Raw genomic sequence first — 18,643 nt, 5'->3', positions numbered from 1 at the left:
ACTTTAAACCTATTCTGCCCCAAGGGATGGTTACCGGATTGATGCTACCCTCCAATCCAATGGCTTCTGGTCCCTGGTAAGTTTCCAAGGAAGAAGAAAACAATTTTAACCAATGGGCACAGATAGGGTGCCTATCTCTGGCACATCGAAGGGGAAATAATGGCTAATTTTCCACATGACACAGCCTTAGCAAGCTCTCCTCCTGTTGAGCCATGTTTACCCAGCTCTTGGTGGCCCAAGCAAACATCTTTCCAGAATTTAAAATTGCAGAATGCCATTTCTATGCGGGGTTTTTTGCACAGATAATAAATACTTATTTGTATAGCAAGTTATTCTCAAGTATGCTCGCTCCATAACCATAAAAGCTTTATTGCTGCACGCTGACCATTTTATTACGGCACCGATGACTCACGGCTTTCAGTGGACTCATTTAAACCCTCAAGTAGTGTTTCCCTTTCCAGCTTGGGAATTAAAGGATGGCCAACCTGGGTTTCAACACTTCTCTGCGGCCCAATGCAAGCCTAAGAGCCTCTTCTTTCAGTTCAACACAATTTATTATGTCCAAACCAGAGGTATTGTGGGAAAATAACATACCTTTTTTTCATTCTGAAACTCAAAAAGGAGATGGAAAAATATTTTTCTTTATAATTCTCTGAAATGGAGCTTTAATCAAAGTAATGATTGTTTACTGCTTCTGGCCAGAAGGGACATAGAAATTTAATCTATGCTGACGATCATGCCATCACCGCTCAAGAAGGGAGCTTTGAAATGGCTGAACAGAAGCTCTCCTGTCATATGGTCTGCAGTTGATGGTCGTTGGTGATGGAAGGGTTAATGTGAGTATTAGTTCTAGAGGGTTTGGTGATCTGTAAGTGGGAGTTCACAGGTAAAAGAAATTAAGGGTGCAGGTATGCAAGAGATAGGTTGCAGCTGGGTGTTTGTGGATATAAGGAGTGAGCCTTGGAAGTGATCTTCAGGAGAAAAGTATTGTCATATTTTGGTGGTGGATGCTGCTGGTTTTTCCCCCCAGGTCTGTTGGATTTTTCGGTATCCTGACCTGTCTCTTGTACCTTTGGAATCCTGGAACCTAGAACCTTTGGACTATGGTATAGACTCTTGATCCCTGGACTTTGCTCATTGTACTTTCAGCATTGACCATTGGACTGGACCCTTTTGACTATGAAGTTATTTTTGTTCTCGCTTTTTTGTTTATTCTGTAGCTGCGTGCTATCTTTGTGTTTTAATTAAACTGTTTGATAAAACTGGGAGTTTTGATTAATCTCTACCTAAACAAGGTAGAGCCCTAGCAACATGACATCTCCAAAGCTTTAGGTGCTCTTCCTGCCTATGAAAAAGAAAACCAGGTTGCACCATCAATGGTTAATATTTACACAAATGACCAGCCTCTGCCAGAAGAGACAGAGAGTTTCATCTATGCTGACGATCATGTCATCACCGCACAAGAAGGGAGTTTTGAAAGGCTGAACAGAAGCTTTAGGTGTTCTTACTGCCTATCACAGGGGAAGCCAGCTTGCTCCATCAATGTTTAAAATCTACACAAATGACCAGCCACTGCCAGAAGGCACAGGGAGTTTCATCTATGCTGATGATCATGCCATCACCGCTCAAGAAGGGAATTGGAAAGCCTGAACAGAAGCCCTCCAAAGCTTTAGGTGCTCTTACTGCCTATTACAAGAGGAACCAGGTTGCATCATCAATGTTTAATATTTACACAAATGACCAGCCACTGCCAGAAGGGACAGTTTCGTCTATGCTGACGATCGTGCCATCACCGCTCAAGCAAGGAGCTTTGAAATGGTTGAACAGAAGCTCTCAGAAACTTTAGGTGCTCTTACCGCTTATTACAGGGAAAACCAGGTTGCATCATCAATGTTTAATATTTACACAAATGACCAGCCACTGCCAGAAGGGACAGAGAGTTTCATCTATGCTGACGATCGTGCCATCAGCGCTCAAGCAGGGAGCTTTGAAATGGCTGGTTGTGTTTCAGGATCAGGGTGCTTTAGATGTGGGGAATGATGTTAATGAGGTTCAAGATGGCAATGGTTTGGCCAATGATATAGATGCAGAGAATGACCAAGAGATCCATGTAGTTTCTCATGAGAATGTCCCTGAAGGGTGTGGGGGTGATGGTGTGATTTCTGAATTGTTACCAGAATTTTCTCATGAAAGAGAACATGAAAATAGCTCGGCACCTGGCCCAGCTGCAAAAATTAATGAGCAAGTAGATAATGAGCAAAGTCAAAACAGGAGAGCTGAGCAATGGCTTCAGTGCTCTGCCAGGCTTTCACAGAAAACAATAACAAAGCCTCAATTAAAGAGAAAGCAATTTCTGACAGCTAGTGACCTAGCTAACGAGGGGATAAAAGTCTCAAGTTTGGGATTTGTAGTCAGATGAAGCATCGTTTAGAATCACGCCAACTAGTTTCATGGAAGCTTTACTTTGAAGATTCATGCTAAGATGGCTTTGATTCCTGGATTTCATGATTGCCTTGGGTTAATGTATTCCCAATTTTCTGGATTGTATTAGAGTTGCGTGGACTTTGCTTTTATGGACTTTGCAGAACTCTACTTTGGACAAATTTGTTCCTGCTTATCTTCTTACCTAATTGGATTTACCTATTTCCTTAAAGTGATTTTTTACTTTGCTATTTTTTCTACTTATTGTCAATAAAAGGATTGTTTTTCCTATTCGTGTGATTCTTAGTTCCTCCTTATCTTCTTACCTAATTGGATCTAACCACATGGTGTTTAAAGTCAGAGGATTATTCCTGTCCAGGTGTGCAACAATTCCACAGGCATATAAACCCAATTTTCCTAATTTCCAACAGACCTCACAACCTCTGAGGATGCCTACCTTAGATGGAGGCAAAACGTCAGGAGAGAATGCTTCTGGAACATGGACAGAGAACCCAAAAAACCTACAACAACCCAGTGATTCTGGCCATGAAAGCCTTCAACAACACAAAAGGCACAATTGTTTCTTCCAGATGCGATTCAGCATTGAGTCAAGTTCTCCGACGTACTGCATCTTTAGCAATTTGAAAAGAGCTTTACTTTTCTATAGGATTCAAGCACGGAAGCATTCTGAACCATATATGCTGGAGAGGGTGAAAAGAGGACATCTGAAGCACACATTTAAATTACCAAGTAAAATTACGCAGCTGTAAAACGTGAGCGTTGTGGCTCGTGAATTTTAATTGTGGAAGTGACATTCGGAGCTCCTAGATATTAAGGAGAAGGGGCTTCGTCGTATCATGATGGGAAGGGAGGGTTTCCTTTCGCGGGTGGGTTTTGGGAAGGAAAAATAAATCCGCATGCATCTGGGATGAGCTTCCCGAACGCTGAAGGATCCTTTTTGAAAACGCGCTGCTCTTACAAAGACATCTGCATGTTTTCTGCTGTTTTGTGTTAATCTCTCCTTTTATGCCTGCTGATCTGTGAGCTATTAAAGACAGACTCCGTGTCAATGCCGCCGTTGACGCTCTTGGAGAAGAATCTTAATGCTCCCTTTCTGCCTGTTTGTACTTCCAAAAAGGAACATGCGTGTAAGATGATGAGTTTTTTTTCATGCAGATAAACAGCTTCGCTCTCACAGAGACTCTTCTCACACCGAACTTACACAGGAGCTTCACACTATAGCTGTACACACAACAGTCTTCACCCTGGGGCTTCAAACATTAGACCTTCAACTCAGGACTTCTCTCACTGAAGCTTCTCACACCAGGCCTTCTCAAACCAAGGCCTATTAACATTGAGGCCTACTTCACATTCAGGCCTTTCTCCCACTGAGGCCTTCTCACACTGAGGACTCTTTCAGACCTCACACTGAGGCAAGCCAACACTGAGGCCTACAAGGACAAGGTTTCTTTGCTTCCACAATAGGTGTCTTTCTCATGCAGAGAAACAGCTTCACTCTCACAGAGCCACTTCTCACACCGAGCTTACACAGGAGCTTCACACTGTAGCTGTGCACACAACAGCCTTCACCCTGGGGCTTCAAACATGAGACCTTCAACTCGGGACTTCTCTCACTGAAGCTTCTCACACTAGGCCTTCTCAAACCAAGGCCTACTTCACATTGAGGCCATTCTCCCACTGAGGCCTTCTCACACTGAGGACTCTCTCAGACCTCACACTGAGGCAAGCCAACACGGATGCCTACAAACGCAAGGTTTCTTTCTTCCACACTAGTTGTCTTTCTCATGCAGATAAACAGCTTCACTCTCACAGAGCCTCTTCTCACAACGAGCTTACACAGGAGCTTCACACTGTAGCTGTGCACACAACAGCCTTCACCCTGGAGACCTTCAACCCGAAGCTTCTCTCACTGAAGCTTCTCACACCAGGCCTTCTCAAACCGAGGCCTACTAACATTGAGGCCTACTTCACATTGAGGCCTTTCTCCCACTGAGGACTCTCTCAGACCTCATACTGAGGCAGGCCAACACTGAGGCAAGCCAACACTGAGGCCTACAAGGACAAGATTTCTTTGCTTCTACACTAGGCGTCTTTCTCATGCAGATAAACAGCTTCACTCTCACAGAGCCTCTTCTCACACCAAGTTTACACAGGAGCTTCACACTGTAGCTGTGCACATGACAGCTTTCACACTGGGGCTTCACACATGGGGACTTCAACCTGGAGCTTCTCTCATCGAAGCTTCTCACACCAGGTTTTCTCAAACTGAGGCCTTCTCACACTGAGGACTCTCTCAGACCTCACACTGAGGCAAGCCAACACTGAGGCCTATAAGGACAAGGTTTCCATAACACAAAGTTCTTTACACTTCTTTGCTTCCACACTAGGTGTCTTTGTCATGCAGTTAAACAGCTTCACTCTCACAGGGAGTGAGAGCCTCTTCTCACACCGAGCTTACAAAGGAGCTTCACACTGTAGCTTTACACACAACACCCTTCACACTGGGGTTTCACTCATGAGGCCTTCAACCCGGAGCTTCTCTCATCAAAGCTTCTCACACCAGGTTTCTCATACTGAGGTCTACATCTAACTGAGGCCTTTCTCCCCCTGAGGCTTTCTCTCACTGAGGGCTCTCTCACACTGAGACAAACTAACACTGAGGGCAACTAAGCTACAGGCACACCTGTTTATACTGAACTACAGTTTTTATTATTTATTTATTTATTTATTTATTTACTTCACTTGTATACCGCCATTCTCAGCCCTAAGACGACTCATAGCGGTTTACAACAGTGAATGAATGAATGAGCATTGCATTCATTTGACCATTTCAGTGCTTGATTCACATTTTTGTAATTAAAAATACCTAGTTAATTTTTAATATTTCTGACAGATGATAATGACAAGGATGATTTTGTTTTTCGTATCAGGAGTGACTTGAGAAACTCCAAGTCTCTTCTGGTGTGAGGTTGGCCATCTGCAAGGATGTTGCCCAGGGGACAATGCCTGGATGTTTTGATGTTTGACCATTCTTGTGGGAGGCTTCTCTAATGTCACTGCATGGGGAGCTGCAGCTGACAGAGGGAGCTCAAACTTGTTCTCCCTGGATTCGAACTTCTGACCTGTCGGTCTTTAGTCCTGCCGGCACATTGCACCACCGGGGACTCCTATAGCTGATGATCTATGCTGATGATCGCGCCATCACCGCTCAAGGAGGGAGCTTTGAAATGGATGAACAAAAGCTCTCCAAGACCATCTTTCAATCTTTTTTCCTGCCCACCAACATTTCATTTTCCGTTCTTGAGTTCAGAGTAGAGCAACTGCTTTGTGAGACGGTGGTCGGGCATCCAGACAACGTGGCCGGTCCAGCAGAGTTGATGGCGGAGGACCATCGCTTCAATGCTGGTGGTCTTTGCTTCTTCCAGCACGCTGACGTCTGTCCTCCTGTCTTCCCAAGAGATTTGCAGGATTTTCCGGAGGCAGCACTGATGGAATCGTTGCAGGAGTTGCATGTGACATCTGTAGACAGTCCACTTTTTGCAGGTGTATAGCAGGGTTGGGAGGACAATATTTATTTATAAACAATATTTATTTATTTATTTATAATATTTATAATGTTGGGGGGACAACATTTATTTATTTATTTATTTATTTATTTATTTATTTATTAGCAAGTACCTTGGTCTCCCTACGGATGGAATCCGTAGTTGCATGTGATGTCTGTTGCATGTGATGTCTGTAGATAGTCCACGTCTCGCAGGTGTATAGCAGAGTTGGGAGGACAATAGCTTTATAAACAAGCACCTTAGTATCCTTATGGATGTCCTGGTCCTCAAACACTCTCTGCTTCATTCGGAAGAATGCTGCACTCGCAGAGCTCAGGCGGTGTTGTATTTCAGTGTCAATGTTGAATTTTGTGGAGAGGTGGCTGCCACAGCAGGGTTGAGAGGACAATAGCTTTATAAATTTTATTATTTTAATTTGTGCAGCTTGTTGTCAACTTTTGCAGCCCGAAAGACAGTTGCACCTGTCAAGTGGGAAATTTAGGTACCACTTATGTGGGGAGGTTAATTTACGACGCCATAAAAGTCTATAGGAAGCATGCAAAGAATAAGTAAGTACTTCATCAGTGTCACAAATGGACAGTGAAGCGACAGCTCTCCCGGTGGGCAGAATACCCTCATGAAGCTGGAATGTTAAATAGCTTCTGTGTGTGTGTCTATATATGTTGTGTGTCTATGGCATTGAATGTCTGCCATGTATATGTACATTGTAATCCGCCCTGAGTCCCCTGCGGAGTGAGAAGGGCGGAATATAAATACTGTAAATAAATAAATAAACAAACAAGAAACTTGGTCTCCTTATGGATGCCCCGTTCCTCAAACACTCTCTGCTTCATTCGGAGAAATGATGCACTCGCAGAGCTCAGGTGGTGTTGCATTTCAGTGTCAATGTTGACTTTTGTGGAGAGGTGGCTGCCACAGCAGGATTGGGAGGACAATACCTTTATAAACAAAAACCTTGGTCTCCTTACGGATGTCACGTTCCTCAAACACTCTCTGCTTCATTCGGAAAAATGCTGCACTTGCAGAGCTCAGGCGGTGTTGCATTTCAGTGTCAATGTTGACTTTTGTGGAGAGGTGGCTGCCACAGCAGGATTGGGAGGACAATACCTTTATAAACAAGAACCTTGGTCTCCCTATGGATGTGCCGGTCCTCAAACACTCTTTGCTTCATTCGGAGAAATGCTGCACTCGCAGAGCTCAGGCGGTGTTGCATTTCAGTGTCATTGTTGAGTTTTGTGGAGAGGTGGCTGCCACAGCAGGGTTGAGAGGACAATAGCTTTATAAACAAGCCCCTTGGTCTCCCTACGGATGTCCCGTTCCTCAAACACTCTCTGCTTCATTCGGAAAAATGCTGCACTTGCAGAGCTCAGGCAGTGTTGCATTTCAGTGTCAATGTTGACTTTTGTGGAGAGGTGGCTGTCACAGCAGGATTGGGAGGACAATACCTTTATAAACAAGAACCTTGGTCTCCTTACGGATGTCACGTTCCTCAAACACTCTCTGCTTCATTCGGAAAAATGCTGTACTTGCAGAGCTCAGGCAGTGTCAAAGTTGACTTTAGTGATTATTGCTATTATTACCTGAGTCCTCAGTCAACTTCTCATATCAGATATTAATCGGCCTTCCATTCTCTACAGCAAAAGGGATGAATAATTTCCAAAACACTCATTTTCCAACTGATTTGCGGAGAGAGGCATTGAAATGCAACTTTCAAAAACAACCACATATAGAGAAGAAGCTGGAAAATCTGCCCATGCTATTAAGCAAATAATCAGCGGGAGGAGGTGTTCCACGAGATAATATAAATGCCGCGCAGCGCAAACTTCGCCTGCTCTTCATTTCTATCGGGTGTAATTAACAATAAATCATACTGAGGGTTACGGCACCCTGTTATTACATAAATAAAACACTAGCAAAGAAGCTTGTCAGGACTGATTTATGTGAAGTGCGGCTCTGAAGTTTATTGCATTTCCATAATAAGAAATCATAGAGCATATCAATTTTTTACCATTCATCTCGGAGGCTTCGTATTATCCTCTCTAAACGCACAGGCATCGCACCACATTTCACATCCTCCCCAAATAGTTAGTTGTCTTTGCAAGGAGTGAATAGGGTTCGATGCAACACGTTCCTGTCTCAGGCTGATGGGAATGTATAATAATATATATGTATAATAATACACATAATATAATAATATAATAATTTAATATAATATTATAATAATAAAATAATATTACTATATTATAAGGTAAAGGTTGTCCCCATGACGTTAATAATTTAATACAATACAATACAATACAATACAATATAATAAAATATTTTTTTTGGTCGTGTCAGTATTTTATTTATTTATTTATTTCAATTTTTTCTATACCGAGCTTCTCACCTCTCAGAGGGACTCAGCCCGGTTTACAACCATAAAAACATACAATCAGTAAAGTAGCAACTTGGGAAACTGTAAGTTGCTTCTGCTGTGAGAGAATGGGTTGTCTGCAAGGACGTTGCCCAGGGGACGCCCAGATGTTGCTTTTTTAATGTTTTTACCATCCTTGTGGGAGGTTTCTTTCATGTCCCCGCATGAGGAGCTGGAGCTGGAGCTGATAGAGGGAGCTCATCTGTGCTCTCCCCGAATTGGTCTTCAGTCCTGCCGGCACCCACTGCACCACCGGGGCTCCTATTATTATTTATTATTTATTTATAATAATAATAATAATAATATTATATTATATATTTTATTAGTATTATAACAATACCCTAATATTATTATAATAAATATTATTATTATTAAATATATACTATTTTATTTATTTATTATAATAATATTTATTATAATAATATTAAGATATTATAATAATATTTTAACACTATTTATTATAATAATAGTTTATTATATATTTTATTATTATAACAATACCCTAATATTATTATAATAAATATTATTATTATTATTAAATATCTAATATTTATTATTATTATTATTATTATTATTATTATTATATCAGGGTATTATAATAATATCCTAATACTATTTATTATAATAATATTTTATATATTATTATAATAAATAATATCAGGATATTATTATAATACCCCAATATTATTATAATAATACCCCAATATTATTATAATAATATCCTAATATTATTTATTATTATTATATTTTATTATAATAATTTTATTTATTATATTTTATTATAATGATATAATATGATAATAAAATATTATCATATTATATCATATTATATGATATATTATATAATATAATATAACAATTTAATACAAATTAAATATATAATTATAATATATTATAATAATATAATAAAATAGATTATGATATAATATTGTAATATTATATTAATATTATAATATAATATAATACTAATACACATAATAAATTTGAAAATAGGTATATGTGTGTGTGGCTGGGGTGTCCACTTACACACACAAGCTCTTGCCTCCACAAACAGCTATCGCTTCCACTATTTAGGAGACCGCAATGGCCCCCCATCCAATTATTATTATTAAAAATATAATATATTATTATTATTATTATATTATTATTATTATTATTATTATTATTATTATTATAGGGTATTATTGTGAGTGCCATGAACATGTCCAAGAGCCCTTCCAATGTCCTCCACAATCACCATACAGCCCACCACCCAAGTGAAAGCTTTCATACAAGGACAAAAAGACTTCATGTGTTTCCTCCACCACAGACATCCCAGTGTTCCTTACTCTCTCCATTGGTGTGGAATTTGCAAGGAACAGATATCCTTCCTCACTTGTGAAGAGCATGTACGTACTGAAACAAAGTGGAAAGAAACAAAACCGAAAGGGAGGCCAAGCGGTATTTCCCCAGGCGCTTAGTCACAAGATTCCTGCACTGCCAACATCAAGCTGGGAGAGGGTGAGGGATGAGGAGCTACGATATGAATGATTCCCATCCCTCTGTTGTGCTTTCGAAGAGGCGGAGGAGACAATTTGCACTCCCAAAGCTCTTTGGTGATTAGCAGCCTTCATGGAGACATCTGAGCCTCCAAGTGGGAGGTGGCAGAACACGCTCAAGAGCCACAAAGCCCACAGAAGCAGACGGCGGTCCATCCTCAAGGGAGGAGTGGAGGACACCAGGGGTAATTGCACAGAGAAACCGAGGACCGAGTCCTGCATTTGGCTCCACGGAAATTCAAATAGAGACTCAAGGATGCAGCCGTGCAGCTGGCTTACTCCTAACAAGTTGCCAGAAATATTAAAAATTAACTAGGTATTTTTAATTACAAGAATGCAAGTCAAGCACTGAACGGGTTAAATTGATTAGTGTGTTAGTTGACCTCAGTGTGAGAAGGCCTCAGTGTTAGTTGGCCTTATATGAGATGGCCTCAGTGTTAGTTCGCCTCAGTCTGAGAAAGTTTCAGTGGGAGAAAGGCCTTAGTCTGAGAGAGCCCTCAGTGTGAGAGGGCCTAAGTGGGAGAAAGGCCTCAGTATAAGGTAGGCCTCAGTGTTAGTTTGCCTCAGTCTGAGAAAGTGGGAGAAAGGACTCAGTCTGAGAGAGCCCTCAGTGTGGAAGGCCTAGGTGGGAGAAAGGCCCCAGTATAACGTAGCCCTCAGTGTTAGTTTGCCTCAGTCTGAGAAGGTCTCAGTGGGAGAAAGGACTCAGTCTGAGAGAGCTCTCAGTGTGAGAGGGCCTCAGTGGGAGAAAGGCCCCAGTATAACGTAGCCCTCAGTGTTAGTTTGCCTCAGTCTGAGAAAGTCTCAGTGGGAGAAAGGCCTCAGTCTGAGAGAGCCCTCAGTGTGAGAGGGCCTAAGTGGGAGAAAGGCCTCAGTATAAGGTAGGCCTCAGTGTTAGTTTGCCTCAGTCTGAGAAGGTCTTAGTGGGAGAAAGGACTCAGTCTGAGAGAGCCCTCAGTGTGGAAGGCCTAGGTGGGAGAAAGGCCCCAGTATAACGTAGCCCTCAGTGTTAGTTCGCCTCAGTCTGAGAAAGTCTCAGTGGGAGAAAGGCCTCAGTCTGAGAGAGCCCTCAGTGTGAGAGGGCCTAAGTGGGAGAAAGGCCTCAGAATAAGGAAGGCCCCAGTGTTAGTAGGCCTCAGAAAGAGAAATGGTTAAATGGATCCAATGACTTAGCAAAAGCTGTAGTTCAATATAAGTAGGTGTGCCTGTAGCTTCGTAGCCCTCAGTCTGTGAGAGGTCTCTTTGGGAGAAGGGCCTCCATGTGTTAGTTGGCCTCAGTATGAGAAGGCCTCAGTGTTAGTTTGCCTCAGTATGAGAAGGCCTCAGTGTTAGTTCGCCTCAGTCTGAGAAGGTCTCAGTGGGAGAAAGGCCTGTCTGAGAGAGCCCTCAGTGTGAGATGGCCAGGGAGAAAGGCCTCAATATATGGTAGGCCTCAGTGTTAGTAAGCCTCAGAATGAGAAGGCCTCAGTGTTAGTGAGTGTTAGTTAGAGCAGTGATAAAAGGAAGGGATTGGGACATGATAAGTACTACAACCTGGCACTTTCAAAATGGTTTTGCATGTTCAGTTGCTTCGTGTGCATATTAAAGCCTCCCATGCTGCAAGAAGAGGGCAGGGCTAGGTAGATGCAACTACCAGGGGTGTTTACTAACAGCTTTGGCTGAAAAACTAGTTGCATCCTCTCAGAAATATTAAAAGTTAACTAGGTATTTTTAATTACAAAAATGCAAGTCAAGTACTGAAAGGGTTAAATGGATGCAGTGACTCAGCAAAAACTGCAGTTCTATATAAGCAGGTGTGCCTGTAACTTAGTAGGCCTCAGTGTTAGTTTGCCTCAGTGTGAGAGGCGTCAGTTTGTGGTAGCCCTCAGTGTTAGTAGCCCTCAGTCTGTGAGAGTACTCTGTGGGAGAAGGGCCTCAGTGTGTTAGTAGGCCTCAGTATGAGAGGACCTCAGTGTTAGTTTGCCTCAGTCTGAGAAAGTCTCAGTGGGAGAAAGGACTCAGTGGGAGAAAGATCAGCCTCAGTGGGAGAAAGGTGTCAGTCAGAGAGAGCTCTCTGTGTGTGAGAAGGCCTAAGTGGGAGAAAGGCCTCAGTGTGTGAGAAGCTTCGGTGTGGGAAGGCCCCAGTGTGTGAAGGCTGCTGTGTGTAAACCTACTGTGTGAAGCTCCTGTGTAAATTCGGTGTGAGAAGAGGCTCTGTGAGAGCAAAGCTCTTTATATGCATGAGAAAGAAGCCCAGCGTGGAAGCAAAGAAGGAAGTATATAGAACAAGTTGAACACTTCCCAAGCATCTAGGACTGTGTGATGTATTTTTGAATGATGAGTGCAGATCCAAGTAAGTTGGCATATTATTATTATTATTATTATTATTATTATTCCCTTAGGCGGACAAGATGCTGTCATGATGCATCAAGCACCTCACTCCTTTATATGACTGGTTAACACATTCAAAGCCAAGAATGGAAACTGCCAATTCCTGTATTTTGAGAAACCAAGATGCTGCGATCTGGAGAACCAGAGTCCTGTCAAGGTAACTCAAGTTGTGGCTGCAGTAGCCAGGAAGTGCAGGGTTACTAGCAATGGGGGACTTACTGTGTTGAGTGCATTGAGAGTAGTGTCATCCCGGGAGGCCGCCACGCACCCGTCTTCTGTGGATCCGCCATCACACATCCCTGCAAACGCCGCCATGCTCCTTTGAAAGGTTGGAAGAGAAAAACGTACATTAGTATTTGTTAACAGTTTGAAGGGGCAAAACACTTCTGCTCCTCACTAACAGAAATAGTTGACTATTTATGTCCATAAGAACATTTAACCCAGTGATTCCTTACCTTTTTTTGACCAGGGACCACTCAGACCAGGGACCACTCAGACCAGGGACCTCTTTGACCAGGGACCTCTTTGACCAGGGACCACTTAGACCAGGGACTATTTAGACAAGGGACCACTCAGACCAGGGACCACTCAGATCAGGGACCACTTAGACCAGGGACTATTTAGACAAGAGACCACTCAGACCAGGGACCACTTACACCAGGGACCACCTAAACCAGATCAGATTAGGGACCACTCAGACCAGGGACCACTCAGACCAGGAACCACTCAGACCACGGACCACTCAGACCACGGACCACGCAGACCAGGGACCACTCAGACCAGGAACCACTTACACCAGGGACCACTCAAACCAGGGACCACTCAGACCAGGGACCACTCAGACCACAGACCACTCAAACCAGAGACCACTCAGACCAGGGACCACTCAGACCAGGGACCACTTAGACCAGGGACCACTCAGATCAGGGACTATTTAGACAAGGGACCACTTAGACCAGGGACCACTTTTACCAGGGACCACTTACACCAGCGACCACTTACAACAGGGACCACTTAGACCAGGGACCTCTTTGACCAGGGACCACTCAGACTAGGGACCACTTAGACTAGGGACCACTCAGACCAGGGACAACTTGACTAGGGACCACTCTGACCAGGGACCACTTTGACCAGGGACCACTCTGACCATGCATTACTTTGACTAGGGACCACTCAGACCAGGGACCACTCAGACCAGGGACCACTCAGACCAGGGGCCACTCAGACCAAGGACCACTTACACCAGGGACCACTCAGACCAGGTACCACTTGACTATAAGGGGTTTTTGTGAGACCAGACTCTTTTGTCGCAATGATATAGTAACGGTGACGCCACGGACTTGTAGACCACCGGGTGTCTACCACAGGTTGGGAACCACTGATTTAACCCAAAGACATAACCGAGTGAGGGGTGAATATGGACTTTGGAGGTGGAATCCCTACATAGGAGCTGATGCAGCAACTCCACACTATTTTTTTTTAAGTGGGCAATGGATGAGTGTCACCTTACCGGGCTGCCCTCAAGTACATGAGCAGGTCGCAGTCGTTGACGCCCGGCATCCATACCAGCTCTTCGTGCTGCGTCACGGTGTCTCCGTCTCCCGAAGGGAATGGCTGCAGCTCTGGAAGCTTGGCCTGGAAATAAAGTTGTTATTACTACTACTACTACTACTACTACTACTACTATATGTTACTTTTAAAAGAAGGCTTTGTTTTTGCATCTGAGTACATATTTCAAACTAAGAGGTTTCAAGGGAGAATATATGTTTTGGCAACTTTATTAATTATTATTATTATTGAATACATCTTCATGCCATAGTCCTAAATTCCTTTCACCAGGCTGCACAACTTGTGTAACTGGCATTGGCGTGGATTTATGCAACGCTACTATTGAATAGGATCTTGGTCATACGAACATGCCTTCAAGGCCAAACTTCAGAAATGGTGGCACAGTTTCTGATTTGACATATCGCTATTTAAAAAATAAACAGACAAACACACTGAAGGTTTCCATGGCCAGAATCGATGTATTACTAATAGACAGAATACCTGGTGTGAGAAGCTTAGTTTCCCTCAGTGTTAAGTTTGCCTCAGTGGGAGAAAGGTCTCAGTCTGTGAGAAGGCCTCACAGTGTGAGATAGGCCTTAGTCTTTCTCAACCTTCCAAATGCCGCGACCCCTTAATACAGTTCCTCATGTTGTGGTGACCCCCAACCACAACATTATTTCCGTTGCTACTTCATAACAGTAATTTTGCTAATGTAGGCAGGATGTATTTTCATTCACTGGATCAAATTTGGCACAAATATCCAATACGCCCAAATCTGAATACTGGTGGGGTTGGGAGATGATTGATTTTGTCATTTGGGAGTTATAGTTGCTGGGATTTATAGTTCTCCCACAGTCAAACTCCACCAGCAATGAAATTGAACCAAACTTGGCACACAGAACTCCCATAACCAACAGAAAATCCTGGAAGTGTTTGGTGGGCATTGACCTTGAGTTTTGGAGTTGTAGTTCTCCTAAATCCAGAGAGAACTTTGGACTCAAACAATGATGGATCTGAACCAAACTTGGCACAAATACTCAATATGCCCAAATGTGAACACTGGTGTTGTTTGAAGAAAATAGAAATTGGCATTTGGGAGTTGTAGTTGCTGGGATTTATAGTTCATCTACAATCAAAGAGCATCCTGAACCCCACCAACGATAGAATTGGGCCAAACTTTCCACATAGAACCCCCACGACCAACAGAAAATACTGTTTTCTGATTGTCTTTGGTGACCCCTCTGACACCCCCCCCCCACGACCCCTCCAGGGGTCCCAACCCCCAGGTTGAGAAACACTGCCTTAGTTTGTGAGAGAAGCCTTTGTGTGAAGTAGGCGGGAGAAAGGCCTCAGAATGTGAGAAGGCTTGGTGTGAGATACTTTGGTGAAGGCCTCTTTTAAAGGTGTTAGATGGCCCTGATTGTTTCATGCGTGGAACATCTCCTAATAAAGGATTCCCCCAGGCAGGAAGCAGTCAGGCTTGAAGCTGCAATGCGAAGAAATGGAGAAAATGCTGAAACGGTTTTGTTATCCTCAGTTAATGGCCATTTGAACAGTCAAGTTTCCACTCAGGAAATCCTGACTGTTAGAGTTCTCTGTAGGAGAAGGGCCTCAGTGTTAGTAGGCCTCAGTATGAGAAGGCCTCAGTGTTAGTTCGCCTCAGAAGGAGTAAAGGTGTAAAAAATACCCTTGATCTACATCCCCAAGGGTCCAAAAAACGTCTTTGTATTTTGTGAAATATGCAAAAGAAGAAATTAAGCCATCTAAGGCAAAGGGAAGGGATTAATCTGCGCAGCAAGTAAGCTTCCCACGATACCAGACTCCAGGGAGTTCGTACCAAAAAGCAGGCTCATAATGCTGCACAAACAGCAACTTAAGCCTTTAGGGGAGGAAAAAGATATTTTTTCCTAGGGGACCACTGCAGGATTTGAAGAGAGCGGTGGTAAAGGGAAGGGATTGGGACATGATAAATACTACCACCTGGCACTCCCAAAATGTTTTTGCATGTTCGGTTGCTTCGTGTGCATGTTAAAGCCTCCCACGCTGCAAGAAGAGGGCACGGCTAGGTAGATGCAACCACCAGGAGTGTTTACTAACAGCTTTGGCTGAAACACCAGTTGCATCCTCTCAGAAATATTAAAATTAAGTAAGTATTTTAAAGTACAAAAATGTGAGTCAAGCACTGAAAGGGTTAAATGGATGCAATGCCTTAGCAAAAGCTGCAGTTCTATATAAGCAAGTGTGCCTGTAGCTTAGTAGGCCTCAGTGGTAGGGAGGCCTCAGTGGGAGGTAGGCCTCAGTGTTAGTAGACCTCAGTATGAGAAGACCTGGTGTGAGAAGCTTAGTTTGCCTCAGTGTGAGAGAGGCATCAGTCTGAGGGAGTCCGCAGAAGCCCTCAGTCTGTTAGAGTTCTCTGTGGGAGAAGGGTCTTAGTGGGTTAATAGGGCTCAATATGAGAAGGCCTCAGTATTAGTTTGCCTCAGTTGGAGAAAGATGTCAGCCTAAGAGAGCCCTCAGTGTATGAGAAGCCCTCAGTGAGAGAAAGATCTCAGTGTGAGGTAGGCCTCAGTGTTAGTATGAGAAGGCATCAGTGTTCATTCGCCTCAGTGGGAAAAAGGTATCATTCTGAGAGAGCCCTCAGTGTGTGAGGCCTCAGTGGGAGAAGGGTCTCAGTGTGTTAACAGACCTCAGTATGAGAATGCCTCAGTATTAGTTCGCCTCAGTGGTGTCAGTCTAAGAGAGCCCTCAGTGTATGAGAAGACTTCAGTGAGAGAAAGATCTGTGTGAGGTAGGCCTCACTGTTAGTATGAGAAGGTATCGGTGTTAGTTCGCTTCAGTGGGAAAAAGGTATCATTCTGAGAGAGCCCTCAGTGGGAGAAGGGTCTCAGTGTGTTAATAGACCTCAGTATGAGAATGCTTCAGTATTAGTTCGCCTCAGTGGTGTCAGTCTAAGAGAGCCCTCAGTGTATGAGAAGACCTCAGTGAGAGAAAGATCTCAGTGTGAGGTATCCTCAGTGTTATTTCACCTCAGTGGGAAAAAGGTATCAGTCTGAGAGAGCCCTCAGTGTGTGAGAAGCTTCAGTGGGAGAAAGGCCTCTGTGGGCTGTAGGCTTTAGTGTTAATTCGCCTGACTGGGAGAAAAGTGTCAGTCTGAGAGAGCCCTCAGTGTGTGAGAAGGCCTCAGTATGAGAAGGCCCCAGTGTTAGTTCATCTCAGTGGGAGAAAGGTGTCACTTTGAGAGAGCCCTCAGTGTGAGAGAAGGCATAACTGTTAGGTAGGCTTCAGTGTTAGTAGGCATCAGTGTGAGTAGGCTCAGAGAAGCCCCAAGTTGAGGGCCCTCATGCGTGAAGCTTCAGTACAAAAGCTGCTGCGTGTAAAAAGCTACTTTGTGCTTTTCCTGTATGTCAGGGGTTTGGACTAGATGGCCCATGTCATCTCTTCCAACTCTTCTTCTTCTTCTTCTTCTTCTTCTTCTTCTTCTTATGATTATGATTATGATTATTATTATTATTATTATTATTATGGATGGCCATCTGTTAGGGGTGCCTAAATAATAAAATTATTATTATTATTATTATTATTATTATTATTATTATTGGATACACATATGGGCTTCTTGTGGGAAATTATTATTATTATTATTATTATTATTATTATTATTATTATTATTATTGAACCATAGCATTTGCATGTGACAAGATTTAGATAGGTCTTGTAACCTTTCACCAAGAAGTAGTAGTCACCGCTTGATGGTCAATATGTATGGAAATCTTACCTGATGGCTAGGGCCAACCCGGATTTCACCCTGCGTGCTGTTCAACCTCCTGTAATAGAAAAATACAGAAAATAAAATCAATAACATTCTCATGTTGTCATATCTCGTAACATGTGAACATGAACAGTCATATCATAGCACAGCCAGGGGAAAAAAAGTACTGTGTTCATCTAGACTATTATTTATTTACTTACTTCATTTATATACCGCTTTTCTCCCCAGAGCAACTAAAGGTGTCAGTCTGAGAGAGCCCTCAGTGTGTGAGAAGGCCTCAGTGTGAGGTAGGCCTCAGTGTTTACAGGCCTTAGTATGAAACCTTACCTGATTCAATGCCTTACAATACATTACAAACCTAGTATAAAAGCAACTGTAACATCTAACTATACATTAAATTAAACCGCATTAAATGGAGAAACAACATCTAGATATTTGAACATAGATTAAAACATATTAATATAAAACATTAAAACCACAAATCCAGAAGCTGAAGTCCGAGGCCTTTCCAAGAGTCAATTGCCTCCATGGCCACATGGCTCTCTTTGTGGTTCACTCCTTCCTTCCTTCCTTCCTTCCTTCCTTCCTTCCTTCCACTAATACACAAGCCATCTTTCTTTCCCAGTGACATCACAGAGGGACACTACACCTAGCAACAGCCAATGCTTCGCCTCCAATCTAGTGACATCGTCAAGGGCCACTTCACCTAGCAATGAAGTGGTATGTAATAGACAGACATACTTTGACTTTTATATAGAGAGGTGCGTATGTGTTTGCTGAATGGGAAAATGCACATTATTATCATTATTATTCTACTTTATTTCAGCAGGGATCCCATCAGGTCCACTGGCTTTGTTATTTTTATGTTGGCTGATGGCATTTTCTGATCCTGGTAAGGAGAACGCAGCTTATTAATAAATTAAGTGTAGAAGGAAATGGAAAAGGCTTATATATAGAGTTGTGTGCATGTTTGTTGAATGGGAAAATGCTCACGATT

The 18,643-nt window shown here is 42.9% G+C and overlaps 1 protein-coding gene across 15 annotated transcripts in view; it reads right to left on the bottom strand.

Annotated features, from left to right (window-relative positions):
- The window catches only part of RERE (arginine-glutamic acid dipeptide repeats), a 504,717-nt gene that overhangs the window by 155,780 nt on the left and 330,294 nt on the right, over positions 1-18,643 (bottom strand). For all 15 annotated transcript variants that reach the window (XM_067472974.1, XM_067472980.1, XM_067472981.1 and 12 more), the window contains 3 exons: positions 17,653-17,701; positions 13,840-13,964; positions 12,549-12,648 (listed from right to left, as the gene is read on the bottom strand). In XM_067472974.1, the coding sequence (XP_067329075.1) occupies positions 12,549-12,648; positions 13,840-13,964; positions 17,653-17,701 (274 nt within the window). The remainder of the gene's footprint in view (positions 1-12,548; positions 12,649-13,839; positions 13,965-17,652; positions 17,702-18,643) is intronic.

Source organism: Anolis sagrei, chromosome 13 (assembly GCF_037176765.1).
Source record: "Anolis sagrei isolate rAnoSag1 chromosome 13, rAnoSag1.mat, whole genome shotgun sequence".
Lineage (NCBI taxonomy): Eukaryota > Metazoa > Chordata > Lepidosauria > Squamata > Dactyloidae > Anolis > Anolis sagrei.
The sequence above is the reverse complement of the archived record's forward strand: the minus strand, read 5'-3'. Positions and strand labels throughout refer to the sequence as shown.